The 22,352-nt window shown below is 41.3% G+C and overlaps 1 protein-coding gene across 7 annotated transcripts in view; it reads left to right on the top strand.

Moving 5' to 3' along the window:
* Positions 1-20,927, top strand: part of F13A1 (coagulation factor XIII A chain) — a 124,563-nt gene extending 103,636 nt beyond the window's left edge. For 6 of the 7 annotated variants that reach the window (XM_074872499.1, XM_074872459.1, XM_074872480.1 and 3 more), the window contains 7 exons: positions 4,358-4,461; positions 5,270-5,358; positions 6,342-6,495; positions 7,066-7,353; positions 10,187-10,347; positions 13,343-13,479; positions 17,487-19,707. In XM_074872499.1, the coding sequence (XP_074728600.1) occupies positions 4,358-4,461; positions 5,270-5,358; positions 6,342-6,495; positions 7,066-7,353; positions 10,187-10,347; positions 13,343-13,479; positions 17,487-17,631 (1,078 nt within the window). In that variant the 3' untranslated portion in view covers positions 17,632-19,707. Of the gene's footprint in view, positions 1-4,357; positions 4,462-5,269; positions 5,359-6,341; positions 6,496-7,065; positions 7,354-10,186; positions 10,348-13,342; positions 13,480-17,486; positions 19,708-19,933 lie in introns of those variants that run through there. The other variant, XM_074872509.1, reaches the window with a different exon arrangement.
* The last annotated feature ends 1,425 nt before the right edge of the window (positions 20,928-22,352 follow it).

Raw genomic sequence — 22,352 nt, forward strand, 5'->3', positions numbered from 1 at the left:
CAGTGTCTCTATATTCCTCCTGGTCAACGGTCCCTGCTTCCACATCTTGTGCACTTTTTTTTAATGTTTGAGTTTAACTGGAACTGCTTTGTTCACCATGTGGGCCTTGTGCCACTTTTGGTTTTCCTGTACAGAGGGATGGACCATTCTTAAGCTTGGAGAAGGTGACCCTTGAAAAGCAACCAGCTCTCCTAGACCCATATTATATCTAGAACTGCCTTCCATGGGATTATTCCAGCCAGGATCCTAATCAGGCCAAAGCCTGCTCTCCTGAAGTCCAGGGTTGTGGTCCTCCTGTTTGCCTTGTTCCCTCCTGTTAGGATCCTTGAGGGTTCACAGTTTGCTAAGCTGCATCGGGTCTATGTGACAGCAAGACCTCAGTATGTCTCATGGGGCTGGTCCTTCTATGGCTCACAGAGCTATAGAGAAACAGTCACTCTTCTGAAACCTCCTCTGTCTATAAATGATGTGAAACAAGACCAAATGACTATCCGCCTGACTGTTCAGTCCATATACCCGCAGTAATGGATCGTTGCCACGCTTCAGACTTTCCACTGTCTCATGTCTTCCTCTCCCCTTCTCCTAACCTGATCTATACAACATCTCTTACCCACTTTTGACATTTCATTTTACTTCCCTACCTCTCCTTTTCCCAGCTGTTTCCCAAGACTTCTTAATTCAGTCTTGTTGTTTTCTATTCTTCTGGGACAGGGATAGATCATCCAAAATCATCCTTGCTCCACTTAAAGCCATATGCAACTTTACACCAGCATTTCATCTTCCCATCCTATGTTTGTTTTCTTTGGCTTGATTACTTTTGAAACTGCCTTGTTCATCCTTTTATCCTCCTGGTGCATTTATTAGTACATGGTGCGCATATAACCCTTTGGGCATGACTTAATGTATTACACACCTCTTTTCATTTCTCCTCTGTGTCCTTTCTCTTCATTATTCTGTAACACTCCATGGTAGCCCACATGCCGACTTTAAATGGCTTGTGTCTTAACCTTGATTTTATTTTTAATGTCTCTTTTATTTCTTTTATTTTTTTTAAGAGGACAAGCTCAAGGTATTTTTTAAAATGTATTTCTCACTTTTATTTATAATCTCCTGAAAACTGGAAGCAAAGCTCTTTTTCTTTATTAATATATCATTTCTATTGCCTTGTACTGCTGGACCTGATCTGTCTTCAGGTTTAAAATACTCTCAGACTTCAGGGATACTTGGAGCCAGGATTTTTAGTCCAATCAATCTCTGAGTGTGGGACTCCCTCTGAATGTTATCTGACATTTATTTATTTTTATTAAAGATCATCTTCTCCCTCAGGATAAGAAACAACGACAACAACAAAACACATATACAAAATTACACAGACTTTGCAAAAAGTTATTTTTATAAATCTGGCCGGATTTGGGCCCATCAGTACTGCCTCTGTCCCCTTACTTTGTTCTCCTTGTCTTTCTTAATGATGATATAAAGACACTTAAAGAATATTTCTCTTGGATGGGAATCAAGACTCACTCCTACTGTGAGGTCTAAGCCGACCGACGTCAGTACCTCGGCAGAAACTTGCTTGAAGTCACCTGGCCCTATGAGGGTTCATCCATGTCCAGGCCTGTGAAGAAAGCCCTTCTGAGACCTCTGCTCTCCCATTCACTTCCAGCTCACTTTTCTCTAATTTCTCAATAATGTTATCAGTGCCTCTCTCAACCCCAATGCCTGAGCTTATTAGCTAAGGAAAGGGCAGCAGCTGTTTCCAGCATGTGCCTGTCTCATAAGCAATATGAAGTACCCTTCCTAAATTGTCTTCCAGGCATAAAACCCACCTGATCATCTTTTATTAATTTCCCCATTGCTTTGTTTAGTCTATTCGTAATTATCTCTGTAAATATTTAATGGTCACTACATTGATCTGTATAGCCATTCTTGCTTTCTTTAATGTCTCAGGCTTGCTGTAGAATACAAGAACTACAGAACCAGTTTAACAAATTATGGCTGTGGAGCCAGCTCCTCAGCTGTGCTCACTTCTACAAGACAGAAGTTTCTACTACATTTTGGAGAGGCAAATGTTCCCTTCATCATCCTTTCCTTAATGCTCATGTGTGTTACAAGCAATGTCTTTCTGTCCATTCACACTGCATATCCTTAAGGGTATTTGTTATTTGCATGGCAGCAGACGTAAAGAAATTGCTGTCCTGTTTCACCCAACACTACACCAATAGAAACCAGTAAGAAAGGTCCTGTCCTCTAGGATGAATATAGAAAAAAATATAGAAAAACTGCATTACCTATTTCAGAATTGAAGCAGAGCTGCCTTTTTCCACACCGTTATCCCCTCTCCTTGGTTTTATCATCCTTCCCTCCTGCCTGCTCTTCAGGTGGCTCTTTTGCAGAACACAAAGCCGGTGACACATCTGAGTTTGATTCAAAGTGAACCAGTGAAGGCTTCAGGGCGGGGATTGTCTCTCTCACATGTTGGCATAACAGTTTTCAAAAAACTTCCTACCACAAAGTGCGTCTCCATTCTCTGGTAGCCCTCAGCAAAGCTCTGTGAGCATGATTCAGCATTGACTACTCTCAGCAGCATCAAACATTCTCTGAGTGTGCGTCATTTTCCTTGAATAATTCCTTTTTCTGTAGTGCTGCTTCATTAACTCTCCTAACTGACAAGTTTTACCCTGATCCAAGCTTTCAATTCCACTTTGAAATGTCTTGTTAGACAAGCCTCAGATCCTTCCGACTCTGCTCCATGGCTGGTTTTCACCTATTATTAATGAAATTGTCGGATTTTAACAATCCTCATTTTGGTTGCTAATATCATTGCGTGTACTAGGGGCCGTTTCAGCAGCTACACAGATGTAATTTTATACATATCTGCTGTAGGATATGTATAATTTGCAAGCAAAATTGCCCCTTTCTCTACTCCTTCCTTTTTTTTATTTTTTGCAGTAATGAAATTCAAACACTTTGCCAGCTTTACTGCAAGGACCTCTCCCTAGATTGTGGTTTTTTCTTGCTGTGCTCTCCCTTGAGCACCAGTAGCATTGCAGGAAGTTACAAGATCTGTCTTTCTTATCTGATCAGCTTTGAAACATTCTGGGCAGATTCTGATGGTACTGTAGTGTTTTTTCTTTACATGAGCATCCATCCAAGTGAGGGCATTTCAACCCTGAGCACCTAGATGAACCACTCTCAAAAATTCACCTTTCAGCATACTGTCCTGGGCTCTAAAGGCAAAACTTGGCCCACAGTGGTTGTAGATATTTTTTAGGGAAAACTGTATGGTCTAGGAGATCTGACCTCCCTCATTGGCATGACACACTGGGAAGACCTTATAAGGAATCCACAATGAGGATAGTCTTATAACGCCTGTGCAGGGTCTTTTTCTCATCCAACATGGAAACCAGCTAAGCATGTTTGTTTTGACCCATGAAAGCAGAGCTACAGACTGTATGTTATGGAGTTGTTCTGGGTTCGGCTGGGATAGTGTTAATTTTCACAAGAAGCTGGGAGAGGACACAGCCAGGATAGCTGACCCAAACTAGTCCAGGGGGTATTTGATACCATATGACATCATGCTTAGTATATAAACTGGGGGAGATGGCTGGGGGAGAAGGAATTGCAACTTGTGAACATGCTGAGCGTCAGGTTCTGGGTGGTGAACAATTGCATTGTGCATCACTCACTTTATATACTCTTTTATTAGTATTACTGTTATTATTATTTCTTCTCTTCTTGTGTTGTCCTACTAAACTGTCCTTATCTCAACCCACGAGTTTTTACCTTTTTCTTCCAATTCTCCTCCCTATCCCACTTGGGGGGAGGAGTGAGCAAGCAGCCACATGGTGCTTAGTTGCCAGCTGGGCTTAAACCATGACAGGAGTTGATCCTGAAATCTCTTCAGAAGAGGTGCCAAAGCTTCAGTCTTAATAGTTATAAAGCAGACCATGCTTTAATGACTTGAAGAAGATTCAAAGCTTGCTTTAGCAGGCAGACTGAAGTGGAGGTGTCTGGCTGGAAAGGGATTGTAGTTTGTGTAGCTCTTCATATACCCCAACAATCTCCAAGCACTGGCAAGTTTTCTGAGACATTTGCATTCAGAACACATTAGAAGAATCAAAAAGCTTCTTCAGCTTGCAGTCAAGAAACTACAATGAAGGATTGTGGCATTCAGGTTTTAACAGATAGTTACCAAACTTTTAGACCTAAAACTCTATTCTCTAGAAAGAGCCAACTTTTTCATTCCTAAATTGGCAAATGTTATTGAAGCAATGGCAGGACATAACTACACAAGTTTATTTTGGTCTGTATGCTTCTTTCCAAGAATTTAATATTCTGGTCCCATCTCTTGCCTAAGGAACTATCATTGCTGGAATGAAGCTTGGATGACCAGACCTGATCTTCCTGTTGGTTTTGGAGGATGGCAGGTTGTTGATGGGACACCCCAAGAAACCAGTGATGGTAATATCACTTTAAGTCCTCCTTAGCTCTCTTTCCAACACTTGGGTTCTTTGTGGCAAACAATGAGCTGATGATAGCTGAGCCAGTGGCACTATGTGGCCAGTGACAACTTCTTGCACCAGATAACCACATTCACCCATGCTCAGGGCCTTCTCCTGATTTGTTATGAGCTCTAAAATAAACCTGTTCTTATTATAACACTGCTTATGATGCATGTGCACAAAATTGTGCATGAGAAGGGCCCTGCTTTGTACAGAATAGATGTAGTCCTGTTGCCAAAAGATGGCTTCTAAAATTTTAGAGAACCTATACAGGAGCCTGATCAAATGAATTCTCCTTCATTTTATGTCTGCAGCCCTTACTAAACTTCCTAAGCAGGCAACAGGTAGGAGAGGAAAAGGGAAAAGCCACTGCTATTTCTTCCCAGTCCTTAATTTTCCAGTTCTTTAAAGACATCTTTAGCAGATTTGCAGTGAGATCTTTCTCAGTCTGTGGTATAACTGAGCCCTCACAAAATTATGTGCTTTAACCAAAACCAGCTGTAACTGTGTTTCAAGCACTTGAGACTTACAGTGTTCTTTATGGTGCCATTAAGGTACTGAACCATTAGGTTGTTTCAGACTTGAGTCTGTGTTGTTTAGAGGGCTGGTAACAGAAATTAAGCTTTGCACTTCTTGGTCAGGAGTTCCTGTAAACTATTAAAAGAGTTCACTAAAACCCAGGAATTCTTTTCCTTTGAGAAAATATAACATTCTGATGTGTTTTAAAGTTAATTTAATCTCTCACTTAATCTCTCTTCTCCCCATAGGTATGTACAGGTGTGGCCCAGCCTCAGTTCAAGCCATTAAACATGGTCACGTTTGCTACCAATTTGATGCTCCTTTTGTCTATGCTGAGGTACATACCTGAATATTTTTAGTGCATTGAGTGACATCAGTGGGACTGTAGGTGAGACAGAAGATAAGGCTCCACTGCACTTTATGGATTGAGAAGTTACTTCACATATAGTCCACATCAAAGAAAAATCTCATAATTATATTTTGACATGCAGGCCAGTAGGTGTGATATGACTCTAACGAATGACAGAGATTTCTCTAATCTCTGCTCACCAATGTAATAAGCAGAAAAAGCTACTCCGGCTCCAATGAAACTTCAGCCTGTGGCCATTTATCCTTCCCAGATTCCAGCTATGCTGGCAAATGAGTCACTAGCTCTAGCTGCTCATCTTCATCCCTTGTTAGCTGTAACTTCCTTCTCAGGCTTGCCAGCAAAGCTGCTTATGTTAAGGCTCCCTTGCTTATTTCAGTCAAAACAGATACAGGGATTTTAAAGAAGTCTTTGCTCACCATGTTCGTTTTGTCTGCAGTGGGTCAAGGAGAGCTCACATCAGTGGTTTGACTGGCATATCTGAGAGAGAAATATCTCCATGAGGAGTGAGAGGGCCTGGTCGAGAGTTTTAACCTCTTGCACCACCAGAGCTTGTGTGCCCAGAATTGCAGCAGCTGTAGAGCAGGTCTCTCTCTAATTGAATTGTATCTACCTTAGGACAGAAGAGAATAAAGATATTTTATCTATGAAGCGTTCCTCTCTCTATGGTCTAAAGTTTTTTGGTGCAAGGAATATGTAGTCTTGCTCCACAAGTCTGAACAGTATCTCTGTAGCCTACTCAAGCTTACATTGTCTGTCATTCTGGAGCTGCAAATAGTAAAATGCATCTAGTCATTATTGTAGCATATAACTAATTTTAAACATGGGACTTCAATGTGCGTAATTAGTGAGACTTCAAGTCTACGTGTCACTGTTTTTGAGGGGAGATAGGCTGGCTTCCCTTTCTCTTTCTACTTCCATGTATCTCAATCCTTTTTCATTTAATTTTATAGGTGAATAGTGATATTGTTTACTCAAGAAGGGAAAAAAATGGAACCCAAGTGATAGAAAAAATTGACACAACCCATGTTGGGCAGTTGATTGTGACCAAGGAAGTTGGGGGTGATGGAATGATGGAGATTACTGAGGACTACAAGTTCCAAGAAGGTAACCTGAAATGGGGTGGGACCATACTGATGTAGATTTACCTCAGTCAGATCTTAGATGGTGGATTTACAAACCTCTGGCACTGAGGAAGCTTCATGAAAAGCTGCCAAGGTCCCCTCTGGAACTCTGTTTGTAACTCCATCCCACTGCAGATGCCTTGATGAGCACACAGGCTTTGCTACTCAGAAATGCTTTAGACTGAGTAAGCTGTAGTGAAAACAAAGGGTAGTCATGGAGTAACTCAAAGCATTCAAAACAATTCAAGGCTTTCTGTACAAATGTTTAGACATTTCTTACTCAAACCAGCTATTCGCACAGAGTAAATCAGTGTAGCCCCATTAATATCAATTAAGCTACATCAATTTACCTGATATGGCTTGAATCTTTAACACGAGCTCACTTGGAAGTTGTGAAGTTCTCCTAATATTAACTTTACCACAGCAAGGTTCACTGTCCTCATCCATTCATTTCAGCTACCACAAACTTTGGAAAATGGACCCTTGTGATCGGTGAGTGGGCTAATGCAGTACCCCTGTTTATTTCCTAAATTTGATTTCCATTCATTTCTAGGCTCAGAGGAGGAGAGACTGGCTCTTGAGACTGCTGTGATGTACGGCATTAAAAAACAAAGTGCACAAGACACCACATATCAGCCACAGACGGATGTTGACATGGAATTCCAAGCGCAAAAGGCAGTCCTTGGCAGTGACTTTAAAGTCACTATAACTTTCAGGAACAAAAGTCACAACTGCTACACTGCTACTACCTACCTTTCAGGCAACATAGTGTTTTATACTGGAGTCACAAAAAATGAATTCAAGAAACACTCTTTCAGTGCAAAACTGGAACCCTCTTCATGTAAGACTTGCATAGTTGTTTTCAAACCTGCTAGCTTTTTTCCCACCATGCTGTGAAAAAAAAAATCCTCTGCTTTCTTCCTCACTTTGAGCATCATCTAAAACTGCACATTTTTATTTGGAGCTGATTAATCGCCATAAAGTAGGAGTCTTATAGGGATCTTATAGGGATCTACAGTTGAAGGTTAATAAAAATTCTACTTCCAGTCTATAAAAAAGCCCTGAGACCTGCTTGCTGGTTCTACTCCCCGACTCATTTGCCGGAAGTCTGGAAATGGGCATTGGGTTGTTTCAACAGAGCCTATCAAAACACAATGTGGGGGTTTACAGTGGCTTGCATCAGTTAGTAAATATTTAATCTGAAATACTGCAAAACTTTTGGAGACTTGGCTAGGTACAGTAAAAAAAAAAAAAAAATAATTTCAACTGCTTGGTCTAAATTCTGTGCCACTTCTTTAACGGGGGAAAATTCAGTCATCTTGTAGGAGATGTGCAAATACCTGCTACCCTTTCTGGCTGTGATTTGTGCTTGATTCCAGGACTTTGGTCTGCTCTTGCATCAAAGGTCTGTGTAAGGTATTATTACCTGAAAGACAACTTCTGCAGTGAGTTGAGGCTCATCTAGCTCCTCTGTGCAAGAAATGAAATTAATAGCAGTTTAAGCATCACTGAGCCTCATAATTCATTTTTTCTAATTTAAGTAAATGGTTTGTAAAATGCTTCTTGAAACTGTGCTGAAAATTCCGAATTGACTGATGGTGAGTGAACACAGACTAGAGAGAAGCACCTGAGAAAACAGAACATGGATTTTTTTTGTATGTGTACCAAAAGTATGTCCCCATTACTGCTTCTGGCCAAGGAGACACGTTTTAAGGTATTACCACCTTTCAAGGTGAAAATTAGCCTATATCTGAGCTACAGTTATCAACTTGTGGAGCACTTTGTTCCACAACAGGACAAAAAACCCTCACAAGTTACGCCATCTCTGAAGGTGATACATAAAATTTGAGCGTGAATTCTTTTGCCTTTGCTTTGGATAGAAGTACACATGCATTCAGGAATGATGTCTGAGCAGATGAGCAGTGTGAAGGGAGACAGAATGATCATCTGCAACTGTGCGAGAATGCTTTGTCAGGGATGTGATGGGAGAATACCTTCTGAGGAACTCAAGAATTTGTAGACTTCGTTCATGGCAAGTGTGTGTATATATATCCAGAAGTAACAAAAATTTCAATACAATAAAGATGTGTCAAAGACATTCTTCCAGCCCATGTGGCTGAAAGAATGAAGCAAACTAAGTTTTCAAAAAGGAAATGAATGCATGATTTTCAGAATAATTCTTAAAGGAATTATGTGGGATGAAAACATCTTTGAGGATTTTAATAGTTTAAACCTTCTAGTGCCTTCAAAGGTGCTCTCTTATCTACTCAGTTATATTTAGTTCTCTCTGGTTTTTTGAAAGGCTGTAAGGCAGCTTGGTTTTGGGCTTCCCTTGGCTTTTCCAGGTGCAGTAAGTGGCACTGGCAACTTACCAGCACAGTCAATGTTAATGAATCTGAAGTCTATTATTCTTTTTTTTTTCCTGTGTTCATCTTTCTTTCCACTCTAAATTTATCTTCAACTGTAACTAATTTATTTATTTATTGACTTACTTTACACAGATGAGAAATATCTTGCCTGATTTATAATTTAGAGTTTGGAACATTACAGGAAATCCTTTTACAAGAAATACAGAGTGAGAGGGAGAGAGAGAGAGGGAGGGAGGGAGGAGGAGCACCTAAGGCTGGCCTGGTAAATCCAGGTCAGCTGGTCACCAAGGGAATAGCTTTGAAACCAAATCAAGGAACTGGTTTTGATGTGAGCGGATCAAAAGAGTGAAAAGGGGTGAATGTCATTTACCCAACTGAGTTAAATTATCTCAGTGTGTACAGTGTATGTCACAAATGCAATACAAATAATGGATAACAGTAATAATCATAGTTAACAGATGAGAGATCTTGGTATATATATAGGGTTATAATGAATGTTTATAGAGGCAAGCGCTCCATGTCTATATATTCTGCCTGGTCACTTAGTTAACAGGTCTGCTTCTCTGCATCACATTCTCACACCACTGTTGGCTTGGGAGTTGCAGTTCAATATGATTAAAATTAATGATTCCCTGCATCTCAACAGTCTAGCCTACGGGGACTTGTTCCTTCCAATAATTATTGTCAGGGAGCATGTGAAAGCTCTCTAGAGGGCATGATGGCAATAGGAGGACTTTCTTGTTAAATTTTGCACACAAGTCCAGTGTAGGACAAAAGCAGATATCCAGACATGTCCTGAAGAGCAGATGGTCTTCCAGGTAGCCCACATGGGCTCACACCCCACAGTGGATGCTCTGGTAGCATCCCTGCTGGCATCCCTCTGCCAGGAAGAGAAGCAGAGAAAGCACAAGAATAAAGTGAATGAGCAAACATCTACAAGGGTGACACTCAAAAGCTGATTTGGACCTTTGTGCTCAGTAGCTATTTATTGATAATCTTGCTTCTTACTTATTGTGTGGTGGTGCCTAGAAACCTTTGACAGTGACCTGAGCATGTGGTGACAGGCAGAAGCTGTGCACAAACCCAGCTCTTGCTCTAGGAAGTTCACAGCCTAAAAGGAAAGAGGGTGAGATAAGAGGGGGAATGGTGAGGTAAAGAAATTAAGGTAGTTTGGACAAAAAAATCAAAGTTATTCTTTGGTGGTGGGCCAAGGCACTTGTGTAACTGGCACTGGCCATGGTGGGAGGAGAAATTAGCTGTTAGATTGCTTCATATGCCTTTTTTCTTTCCCGTTTTTCCCCTCAGCCAGCTCTTTTGATGTTGTGATCAAATCAAGTGAGTACCTGAGTGACCTGCTGGACCAAGCTTCCTTTCATTTCTTTGTGACGGCACGGATCAATGAAACGGGGAAGATTCTGGCCACGCAGAAGGCAACAGTCCTGGAAATTCCCACCCTGAGGATCAAGGTAGCTCAGGGCTGGGGTAGAGGGGAGCGACCACCATCATGCGTGTGGGCTGTTCTCTACAAGGTTGGCAGGTTGATTTCTGGGATCGGGGGTGTACCTCTGTGTGTGTGCACATTAGACCTTCAGTCTAACATGGACCTTATAAAGCAGTGGCTACCTGGAGTGTACAAGGGTGTATAGGTATGTTATATATTGTACTGAGTATCCCTACATTAAAGACTGAGACTGACAGCATCACCGATAGAGAGCTGAAGTGATCTCAGTAGAGGAAGGAGTGGAAAAGGTCTGATAAAGCTGGAGAAACTCAAAGGATAAGAGAAGTTACTCACTCAAGTCACTCAAGTCTTTAACTAGTTCAGAAGTCTGTTGTATTTAAAGCAACACAGCACGGAGGCTTCTTGCTGAAGAATGAAGGACACTGTTGTTGAGGTGAATTGACTTGGAAAGCTCCTGCAGGTGTTATGGAAAGTTCCTCCAAACTTGGACGGGAAGCATCCATTTGGGACCATAGTTTCAGGATTTCAGTGCTTTACTGCCACTCTGTGAATGTACTGTCAGTCAATTGTCCTGAAAGTTCAAGCGTTTCTGCAGATGGTGGCATGGTACACATGAAAATGTAGAAGTGTAATGTTTGTGGTAGGAGAAGGACTCTATGTCATACTGCAAAGGCATAGCTGAGGTTGAGAGTTCTCAATTCATAACTAGGCATCCAAATAAATTGCCTCATTTTCAAAAGTGCTGAGCCTTCATCTGCTTTGAATGATGTCATTTGGATCTGTTTTTTTTCTAATACTAAAAAAAAATTAGAACACCTGTTCAGTAAGCTTTACATAAACATGAATGCAGCTCCCTAAAATTCAGGACCTTAAAAGAAATATAAGTTTTTGGACCTTTTCGCCCCCTGTATATTTGAACCAATGTTCGTGTTTCCATATAATAATAAATGTAGTAATCTGAAACAGCAGCCTTCTGCAGAAAAAGCCTTTTAAAACGTGTAGATCAAAACTACAGTGAAGTTCACAAAATATTTCATGGGCTGCAGAAATGTTGCTATGATCTGATCAGATTATTGGTATTTTCAAATAAGAGTTTTTTGGTTTACTGAGCATTCTGGAGAGGAGGTAAACAAGACAGATAAAATCTAATTCAAATACCTTTCTTCAATAACCAAGTTTGAAAGTAGAGAGTTCTTTCAATTCAGTACTTAAACAGAACATCTTGTACAGGATCCCAGTTTTGAGCTTCAAAATAGTTTAGCCTCCCTGCTGTTATGAGGAATGGATGTTTAGTATATGAGATAGGTTCATTGTCCAATAAGCATGTCTTCTAGTAAAACTGAGTTTGTCTCTTCTCTGCTTCTTTGTGATGTGTAAAAATAAGCTGAAATTTTAATAGCTGGATTTTTTTAAGAGTTTGTGTGTGCACGTGTGTATATACCTATGTATTTATATAGGAAACTTTGCTTTATTGTTTTTTTAAGAAATCTGATTAAGCTTATCTCCCTAGATTTCTTGTTAGATTTCTTCATTGAATTTGTCTGGCAGGCTGGAGTTCTTAATGTGAGAGTAAGAGAGAATGAAAAAAATGTATTTCCCCTTCTGTCTTCAGATAAACCTTTGATCTTTCTGCATTGGTCTAAGGAGATTATCAGAGTTAACAGTGTAAGAAATGACACCTTATTCTAATTTAGCTTGAGACTGGGTTACAACAATAAGTTCAGCAAATACAGATCATGGTCTCAGTTGCATGTATGGGACTTCAGGATGATTTTGAATCCCCCCAGTGATCTTAAACGGGCAATTGAAATAAGGAGGACATAAGACCTCTAACTGGGATAGGACTTCTGGAAATACTACTGATGTCTTTTTGCAAAGTCAGGTGGCCAAATGCTGTGAAGACCTTAGCTGTGAGTATCTCGTTCTTTACTCCAGTCAATGTATCAGTATTTGGTGCAGAGTGATCCCTTAGACCAGAGTCTTTCCAGCTTTTTGCAACTGTCATACTCCTTAAAAATTTGCAGTAGGGCTGCAGACCCCAGCATAGCACTTTAAATTAATTGACAAGATACTTGTTTTTCTTAGTTACCTTTTTCAAGGCCCTTTAAGTAGTCCATGGACCGTCTGGGATCTGCCAGCTGTAAGTTGAAAACCCTTGCCTAAGCTTTTTATATTCTGTGAGAAATTTTATGTTTCTAGGGGGGGGAAAAAAAAAACAAACAAAATCCCCATGAATGTAGTCTTTCTTTAAAAACATGTTCATTTGGAGGTGTTTTCCAGACAGCTGTACTACCGGCACTGATCTGAAGGGACAGACAGATCCCTTCAGCTGTGTACTGCAATACACGTGGAATTCAATGTGATTACTGTTCATTAGTCTTGCAGTTTAATATTTTCCAGTGCAAAATGTATTGCTTTTTTGCTATGTAAGGATTCTGAAGGACAATTGGCTCTCAGGTCTACAAAGAGTGCATGCGCAGGGTTAGAAACCCTTCAGAGCACGAGAGGCAGTTGCACGGCAGGGAGAGATGGGCACAACACTTTTGAGAGGTGCAAGCAATGTGACCTGGTGTTTCTAATTTAAGGCAATAAGACCTGCCCTTCTCTTCTGGAGCTTACGTCCTGAGCAGGCCATGTACTTCAATGCTGATGGAGAGTTGGACTGAATCTGGGAGAGAGGCCCCCTCAGCTGGACACTCAGCTCCAGGGCTGTGCATGCAGTTTTCTGGTTTTTCTATGGAAAAGAGGACCTGCTTCTTGATCTGTCATGTGGCTTGAGGGAAAAGTGCAATGGGTAGAAAAATCTACAGTGGTACCTATGGACCCATCCAACAGTTTTCTTTTGACTAGACTTTCTCTGCCTCAAGCTGTTTTGCTGTGTGCTCCATTCCCCCTCCTCTCCTTCCTTACAAGTACTGTGTATTTAACCCTACAGATTTCACCATGGGGCATTTTATTATTATCAGCTTGCAGAGCATTGTCCTTTCCTTGTCTTGCAGACCCAAGGTGAGATGGTAGCTGGAAAAGAAATGTCTGTGACTGTGGAATTCACCAATCCTCTGAAACAAACCCTGGAGAACGTCACTCTCCGCCTTGAAGGTCCTGGTGTGCTGAGAACGATGAAAAAGGAGTTCAGGTATGGAAGAAAGCACAACTAGCTGGGATTTGTCCCCTGCTTGCTCACAGGAGGAAGCTCACAAGAGACACTTAACTAATGCTGCACTGAGTAATTCAGTTCAGACACTCTCTCCTTACTGTAAAATTCAATACACAGGGGAGCTATAGGTCTCAGTAGTCAGAAGTCAGGCTGTCCAGAGAGACTGCGCGGAAAGACTGTGAAAGCATTTCATCTGTTCAGTACCACTGTTGGAGGACGGGGTGGTGGTTGTGGGTAGTTGCTAATGCAGACTGACTTTACTTTTTCACTGTATTACATTATTTTTAGTGTTTGACAATAGCACCTACAAGTTGCTATCACAGAAAGACAGATTTATCCTACACATGAAGTGTTTACTGCCATTTGCTCAGTATGTGCAAATCAAGTCCTGTGCTGTTTCTCAAAAAGGGCTTTTCTCCACTCACACTAATCATGATTATACAAGACATTCAGGTACCTCAGATGATCTTTGCAAGGTTATGTCAAGACACGAAATGTGTGTTGGATGCAGCAGAGCCCGCTGGGATGGCTGCAGCGTGTGTATGAGCACACAGCTCCTCCTGCTCGGTAGCACCACTGCACAGGGCTGCCTGGCACAGAGCCATCTTCCCAGCACAGGGTGCTCCCAAGCCTGATGAAAAGAAAAGCCACCTTCATTATACTTAGAGTTGCACCTCATGCTGACGCAGTGGTACTCATATGATAAGCAAGTTGTTTCTTAAACCTTCTTTCCATTTGAGTTCAGTGTTATAAGCTCAGCATTAGCTAGTTCCGGGATATATGACTGAGATCCTTGGAAAATTTTGCAGCCATTGCTTAGTCTTGGGCAGCCAAAGCAGCGTTATCTATCATTACCTGAACTGATGGTCCCCAGGTGTGTGCAAAAGGAGTTTGAAAAATTGCCTGTGCTTCAGCAGCTGCATAAATTGTCAGCATTATCTGCAGTCAGTAGGGGAGGTCTGAGCCTGATTGCACCTGGGCCAGGGATAAAAAGATCAAAACCAGTCTCTAGAGTGGAGCTGGGTAGAAAAATGACTGTGAAAGGGCATCATACTGTGCTTGCTTTGTGCACGTGGTATGTCACAGACGCTGCTGAACATGACTCAGCACAGTCCACATGAGTTACACAAGTTGCAGCAAAAGTCCTCGTTGCTGCCCAGCCATGGTATCCTCCCCTGTTGTTCTGCATCCTTCTCAATCCAAAAGCTGCTGTGGACTGCTATCACCTTCAAGGATGCAGAAGTTGTCAGGAGCATCAAAGGCACAGGAGTTAGGGCAAAAAATTACTCAAGGAATAGATGTCATTTTCCTTCAAGACACCATGTTCTCTCCTTTTCAGTAGTGACCTTCACATCATTTAAAATGGAAATGGATCAGCTTAGTCATTTTAAGATTTAACTTCTCTGAGATGAATGAAGGCTGCAGGTTATGCACAGAGAGGACAGAGCAGGGGGCAGTTGTAGTTTATTTAAATAATAATCACATTTGCCTCCATGCATTCAGAGTGATAAATGGCTCCAGTGTGGTGATGGCTCAGCATATTATGTAGAACCATTCATCACCGAATTCTCTCCCAGGAAAATCAGATTAGGGTGGCTTTACTCCATTTGCAGAGAATTAAACCTATTCTAGGCTTTCCCCACCCTTCCACTGCTTCCCTGTCCATCAGGGACTGTCACATATGGGATCTGTTTTTTGCAATTCTTTCTGGGGATGAGACTTTTGACATCTCTATATTTTTAAGGTAGCTTTTCTGTATCACCTGGGTGACTACACAAAACAGGTATGTGTGATCCAGCTGATACAATATTATTCTGGGAATGAAGTGGCTTGGGGACTTCAGTCTTGACCATTCATAATGATTATACATATATGTATGTGTATATGTATATATGTATAGAGAGAGTGATATTTAATTATTAGCCTCAGACAAATGAGAAGCATGACTTATGGAAAAGCCTTTGGCAGCAGCAGTTCCTACATGGGGCATAATCTTTGCATGACAAATGAGAATTAACCAGGCAGTGATGGATAGTGTTAAAGGGATTTTATCCAAGCATGCATTCACACTAGGAGGTAAGTCACTTCAGGTGTTTCTTCATGTCAAAGCTCAGCTAGTATTAGCATTTGTAGAGAAATTGTTTTAGAAGTAGGACAGTAGGGAATCCAGAAAAGGTGGGTTTGGTTTCCCAGCACAGCTGTTGTCTTCCTGCACACACACAGATATATATATATCAAAATAAATAAAAAGTGTGTGTGTATATATATATATATATGCAGAGATGATAGCACTATGAATCAGACATGGTAGTGCCACCCTCTCTCACTGGGGCACTGCGAAGATGTGGTCTGGAAACCTTGAAACCTTTCCTTAGAGGATCTGGCCTCCAAGTGCACAAGAAAGTAGACCGAACCTTGCTGCACAGCAAGACTTTGTATAATATCTTCTTTATTTTCCATACAAATAATCCTTTGCAGATCATTCCCATAAACTCTAATTTAAAAGGGTATTAACCTTGTGCAGCAATTGAAGTCATTACTTTATCATGCTACCATTTTAGTGGGCATTTTGTGGAGCCGGCAGGCCAGCTGAGGGGACAGAATACCTCTTATTAAGAACAAAGATTAAAAAAAGGGAAAACCCTCACTGGAAGTGGTCTGCACATGCTTATACCAAAAATACGATCTTCCTCTGCTTTTTTTTTTTTTCTAAAACTGACTACATACCCCAAGGTACCTATGACGCAAAAGACAATGCAGTGCCATGTAGAGGTACCTAAGCTAACCTCTAAGGAGCTAGAATACCTCTCATTTTAGCAGGGGCAGACTTGAACTGAAACAAATATTCAGGTGGGAGGATCCCAGGCTAGGTCATTTAGAGCTAATTAAGGTTTCTTGTTTTACGACAACTTGTGCTAAACCTGGGCAGTCATTTCTGTCCTGACCCTGGCATAGGACATGGCATCTGAGAGCCAAATCCTACCAGATGAGAATCTGAAACAGTGACTAAAAGGTAGGCTTACTTTTACTCTCATTTATTCAGTTGTTTGCAGAATACCACAGCCATGTGAGATGAGAACACTGGCTAAATTCATAATCCTCTTACTTAATGCTGAGCAAAAGAGCATTTGTTTTTATAAATAGCTCCCCACTACGTTGCCTTCTCCATTGATTCCTTTGGAGCAACTGTATCCTGACATTCCCCAAACATAATCAATCAATAAATATCAGCCTTCAGAATCTGCACACAGAATGTAGTGAAAGCACTGAGAAAACACAGAAACCCAATACTCGAGGCTCTCCATGTATCTCAGTTGTAGCAAAAATCAAGACCAGCACAGAATACAGTTGCCTTATAGTATGAGTTATCAAGAATCATACAAATGTAAGAGTAACTGCTAACAGCAGGACCCCCAAGAACACTTTGACTTACTTGTATGGACACGAAGAAGTCATCTGAAGTGGCCAGTGAGGAGATTTGCTGATGTTACAATGGTGGCAGGGTGGTTCAGGGTAGAAGCTGGTGGAGGGTCTCTGCATCTCATCAGTGCTGCGTTGGGTTTGCATGGGAATGCCCTGGACAGTTCATAACATGGATTTATTTAACTGTTTAAGGAATCACCAACAGGCTATAGGTTATAATAAACAGGTAAAATGGAATTATAAAGTAGAAAAAATATGTTAGCTGTAAAGAAGATCATTCTGAAAGTGATTGTGAGAGGAAGTGAAAGGAGGCAGAATAAAGTGGATTCATTTTGGAAATTTATAATTAGCCTGGAGGAAATACTAGAAAAGGCTTTGAATGAGTCAGTTCTGAGAGGAATCGGTGATGGAGGGAATAATTTATAGGACACTTATGAAAATGAGTGAAACATAAAAAATTTGAGACATGTTATACTGTCCACCTTCAGTTTCTCCAGTTGTGGGTCAGGTTGAGAGGACTGGCTGACTGATCACGATATTGTTACTTTCCTTTTTCCCTACAGGCAAATCCCAGCGAACTCTACCTTGATCTGGGAATTAAAATGCATCCCAAAACAACCAGGGTTACGAAAGCTGATTGCAAGCCTGAATTGTGGTGCTTTGAGGCATGTGTATGGTGAGCTGAATGTCCAGATTCAGAAACCATGAACTAAGATGCTGCCTTCATCTCTTATTTAGCTATATTTCAAAATATCGTAGCAGGGAGGAGGGCAAGGAAGAGGTCGAAATCCACTTATTTTTATTTTTGTCATCCTTGCGCTGAACAAGATTTGATAAAGAAAATTAATTAGTAAGACTGGGGAGAGCATGAAAAAGCACCTGGATCGTGAATGATTTAAAATAAGATACATGTAATTAAAGGTAATTCTAGGCCATATTATTCCTATAGTTCACTTGTATTTATGGTCTTTTGCATTAGTGCTGCAAGGGAATCTGAAAAGCTCCATTCACCATAGTAGTCTGAACTTTAGTTTTAATTAAGGCCTGATACTTCACTGAAAAGGAAAAAAAAAAAAGAACCCAGTGTTATAAATTCTTAGACTGAATTACACAAACCTGTGGTAGATCATTCAGGCTGCAATAAAAACAGGTATTTCTAGCTAAAGGGACTGCTTTATCTTACGCTGTTACAATTTTCCAGTTCACAGAAAGCTTGCTTTGCTGGAAGTATCTCTCAAGATGTGTTAGCTCCAGAATATTCCCAGCTCCTTGTTTCTTGCTGCTTTCCTGTACTTTTTCTCCTACTTTCATGTGTGCAAGCACCACACATACTCTCTTCTGTATGCCCTCATCCCACCCCATATGCTGTTGATACACTGTTCCTCTCTGCTTGATGAAAATACAGAGGTTTTGATGCCCCTGGTCAGAGTTCATCACACCAGACTTGCATTTCCTGGTCATATCTCTTTTGTATGATGTGTTCTCTCTTCATCCTTTTCTTCTCTCCTGAACCCACCCTGTAGCCCCATTTCCCACGTGTGTGTCTGTGTGTGTGTGTGCTGGGGGGGAGGTTCACTGCCCCAGAGCAGTCCAGGCTCTGCCAGCTGGTGAAGGAGAGAGGAGTGGAAGGGGCAGCCCGAGGGTCTTCTCCTTCCAGCCCCATAAGCCTAGCAAATATTCTGCACTGGAGCTAGGGGTGAGTTTAAATTAAACACCTGGGGATGAGTTTAGATTAAACCTGAAAGTTCCTGGCAATCACAGCTACTGCAGAATGAAGTCCTGTTATATTAGCAACCCCGGGAATATACAGGGACAGAAGCTCAGCTGGAAAAGAAATAAAGAGGTATCCTGAGAGTCAGAAACTCCACAAGCTGGATCTGGATCCTGCCTTTCTTGCAGCATATTCCTCTGTGGTGTGCAGTGGGGCCTCCCAAGGCATCACTCCTCCCCTGAGGACCTTCTGGCCCAGAAGCTGCTCTGAATCTGTGGTTTCCATTAGTCTTCCATTGAGGGTACAGCTCCATCCTAAGCCATGTACCCCATTGTGCTAGGGTGTGTGTTTTTGTTCATTTCTCATCTTCCCTCAAATCTTTCTTGGGATTTTTTCAACGAGGCAAAGATACATGTGCCACAAGCTGCAGCAACTCCTCTCCACTGACCACAGTGTGCAAAAGCATGTCCCATACTAACAGCACAGGTGAGCTAACTGGGCTTCCAAAGAAGTTAACAAGAGCCTCATGCTCATTAAACACTGGGGCTTTACTGTACTGTGTATGGCCATGTTATTTTGTGGTCTCAATAATGAGAAAACAAGAGAGATGACTTGCCTTCTGCTCCTCCTCTTGCCACACATTGCCTCCTGCAAAACCTGTGACCAGCTGTTAAAAATAAGCAAGTCCTGGGAAGGGAGAAATGCAAGCTGCTCTTTTCTTAAAGTGTGAGGAACAAAGAAAATATTCGTACCACCTCATATGCTCAATGAGTACCCCTGGATCCAGGGACACCAGACTTTTGGGGGCTTTCACTTCAGGCATGGGCATGCACTCATTTTGTACAGCTTATGTGACCACTTTAGAAACTCTGCAATGTCAGTCTCTCATATAAGTCCTCTGGGATACAACAGTGTGTTGTAAATGCAAGGTGACAATCTCTGTTAAGTAATTGAGCAGTCCTACCAGAGTCTACACCGTCTAATAAAATTATCCATTTTTTGCTCTTGCATAGAACCCTGCTTTCTATAACTACAGCGTAATAAGAATTTAAAATAAAGCATGTCTGATTGCACTTGTGTTTTGTGTTCTGTATTTTGATCAATCATTTCTTCTATATAGTAGTACTGTAGACACCACTTACTGCATCTTGACTGTAAAAGTTAAAATATTTCACTTCTGAGCCATGCTAATAAAGGTGCCTTTTTTTGGTGCTAAGGAGAAAACTCTATTTAAATGAACAACAACAAAAAATTACGGGCTCAGTTTAATTACTTTTGTTTTTCTTTCTGTTTTAACAGCAGACTGCTTAATACATTGGAGAAGGTGACAGTTTCCAGGAGCACATCTCAATGCCAACAAAGAGAATATCCAGATTCCCCTGAAAATTGCTTTAACATGTCAGAGCCCATTAAGTGGCCAGTATGCTCCTAATGAAACCTTACCTACATCCCACTTCTAAAGTGTGCCTCTCTCAGCTAATATTTCAGGGCATTTTACTAACAGTCGTTAAGCTGAATGATGTTCACCAGGAGACAGGAAGTATTTTTATTGATAGTTTATAGAGAAGTATATTGAAGCAAAGAGAAGTGATGACTGGGAATAGAGGCCAGGGATGTCAACAGCCCTTGGCATCACCAGCCCACTCATTCTGTACAGAGTTGCTCACAAAAACCTAAGGACAAAATGAGGACAGCCTCTAGCATTTCAGCCACTCATCACCCTGTGAATGGGCTGTCGCATGAATCATGGGTAAAATCTGACTGAAGAAGCAGTGAGTACTGTGATAGCACTATATGTACGCACAGGAAATAATCAATCAGTAATAAGGTCAGTTTGGCAACCCCAGATCTGGAGGATCTTTGAACCTGAAAAGAGTTCAAACTCTTAAGCTGAGGTTCTCTTTCGAGTGGGGTGAACTTGTGTCCTCAACCCAACCACTACATCTCAGAGACAGGCTGGGGAAGAAGAAGTCCAAAACCAAACCCCTGCCTCCACAGATCTCACAGTCCAGCAGCTCAGAGAAGCCAAGCACAAGAAAAAGTCTGTGCACTCCTGAAAGCACACCTCATTTGCTACCAACTTGTTATATCCAAGCTATGGAGCAGGTTGCTTCAATTCCCATCAATTTGTCACATTCAAAATCTTGCTATGATCAAAAGGAAACACACCTTACAGGCAGACCTAGGAAGATATATTGTTAGTCTTGTTTAAAATAGTCTAATCAAAGAATTATTAATTGCTGAGATAATTAGGATGGAATTAAAACTGATACACATAAACTTTCTAACATACTCCCCTTTCTCTGCTTTTATATGCACCACTACACTGCCCCTCTGATGTCTTCAGTCTGGGGTGGGGACATGTGTAGCAGCAAGTTATCAGTGTCCCAGGTCCTCCACCGAGCGGAGTCTGATATTAGTAGGGAGAGTTCATCTTCCTCTTTGTTGGGATAAGCAGAACAGAAAATTTCTTTCTTCTCACCCTATGATCCACCAGAGGTCATTTTTATATGCTTACTAATACATTCCACATCTTGGTCTTTCTCCATTGGTTCACAACTCCACAGTAGATCCAAATTTGCTATATGTGAGGCATTTTACATGTGTTGGGTACTTGTTTGTTCACCTTTGTTACATCTAAAATTTGACTTCCCTACCCTAATCTTGCACCCTTTGATGACCAGTAATTAACCACTGGTGAGCTGTTTGCAGCCTGAGGCCTGCAGCATCATCCTACACCTGTACTGCCAGGGCCCCTGTTGTCATCCCATGCTAGTGAACCTTTATGCTGAATTTTATTTTGGGGTCATAAATAGTTCACTCTACAGAGAATAACTACCTGCTATTACTGTCTACTAGTTACAAAAAGTACATATAACACCAAACATTTCACCATGCAATTGGATAAAGCAAAGCAAAAGCTAAAACAAAGTCAGTAGTAGACATCAAGTCATTAAATAATTGGTCTTACAGCTAAACAAAGCGTGGAAAAACCTTGACAAGTCCTGATGCCTGTGCTGCTAGCTTATCACCAAGCTGTGACCTTTCACAAGCAATGGTAACAACTTATTTGTGGAACAAAATCACAGAATGTGACTGAACATTGGCTTTTCTAGTGACCAGTACTACCAGTGATAATTGGTTTGAACTGAAAGTAATCAATAAATGCTCTGTCAAATGGGTGACACCCCTGGCCTCCTGCCCTTTTCTCCTGCTGGGGACTTAAATATTGCCCTTTCCTCAGCATATTGCTTTCATGTTTGTCCTTGTTTTCCCTGAGGAGGAGGTAGAGTCTGCTGGTGCTAACTTCTGAACTTGAGTGATGGTGCAACGGAGAAAGATGATCAGGTCAGAGGGGGTGGGAAAAGTGTCTGAGCTTGTTCGAACCAAAAGTAATAGCCCCATAATGAAAGAGGAAAGTCAAAGTGTACTGTGAGTGTTGATGGAAGGAGAGGGATTGTCCTGTATATTGGAGCTGTCATGATAGCTGGTACCAAGTAGGGATGTGATATGTACATTAGAGAAATGTATATTGGAGTAACACCTGTAATGGAAGACAGTGCCTGAGAGAGGCTAGGAGGTTTTGACATGCAGGTGAGAGAGATTTACTCAGTACTTAAAGGCAAAGTTGAAAAGGCTGAGTTGAATGTTGAAGAAAGAAAACAAGGATTGCATGCTAAAAGGGAAAACATGGCCAAAATGATGCAAAGGTAAGATT

This window comes from Strix uralensis, chromosome 1, assembly GCF_047716275.1.
Source record: "Strix uralensis isolate ZFMK-TIS-50842 chromosome 1, bStrUra1, whole genome shotgun sequence".
Classification (NCBI taxonomy): domain Eukaryota; kingdom Metazoa; phylum Chordata; class Aves; order Strigiformes; family Strigidae; genus Strix; species Strix uralensis.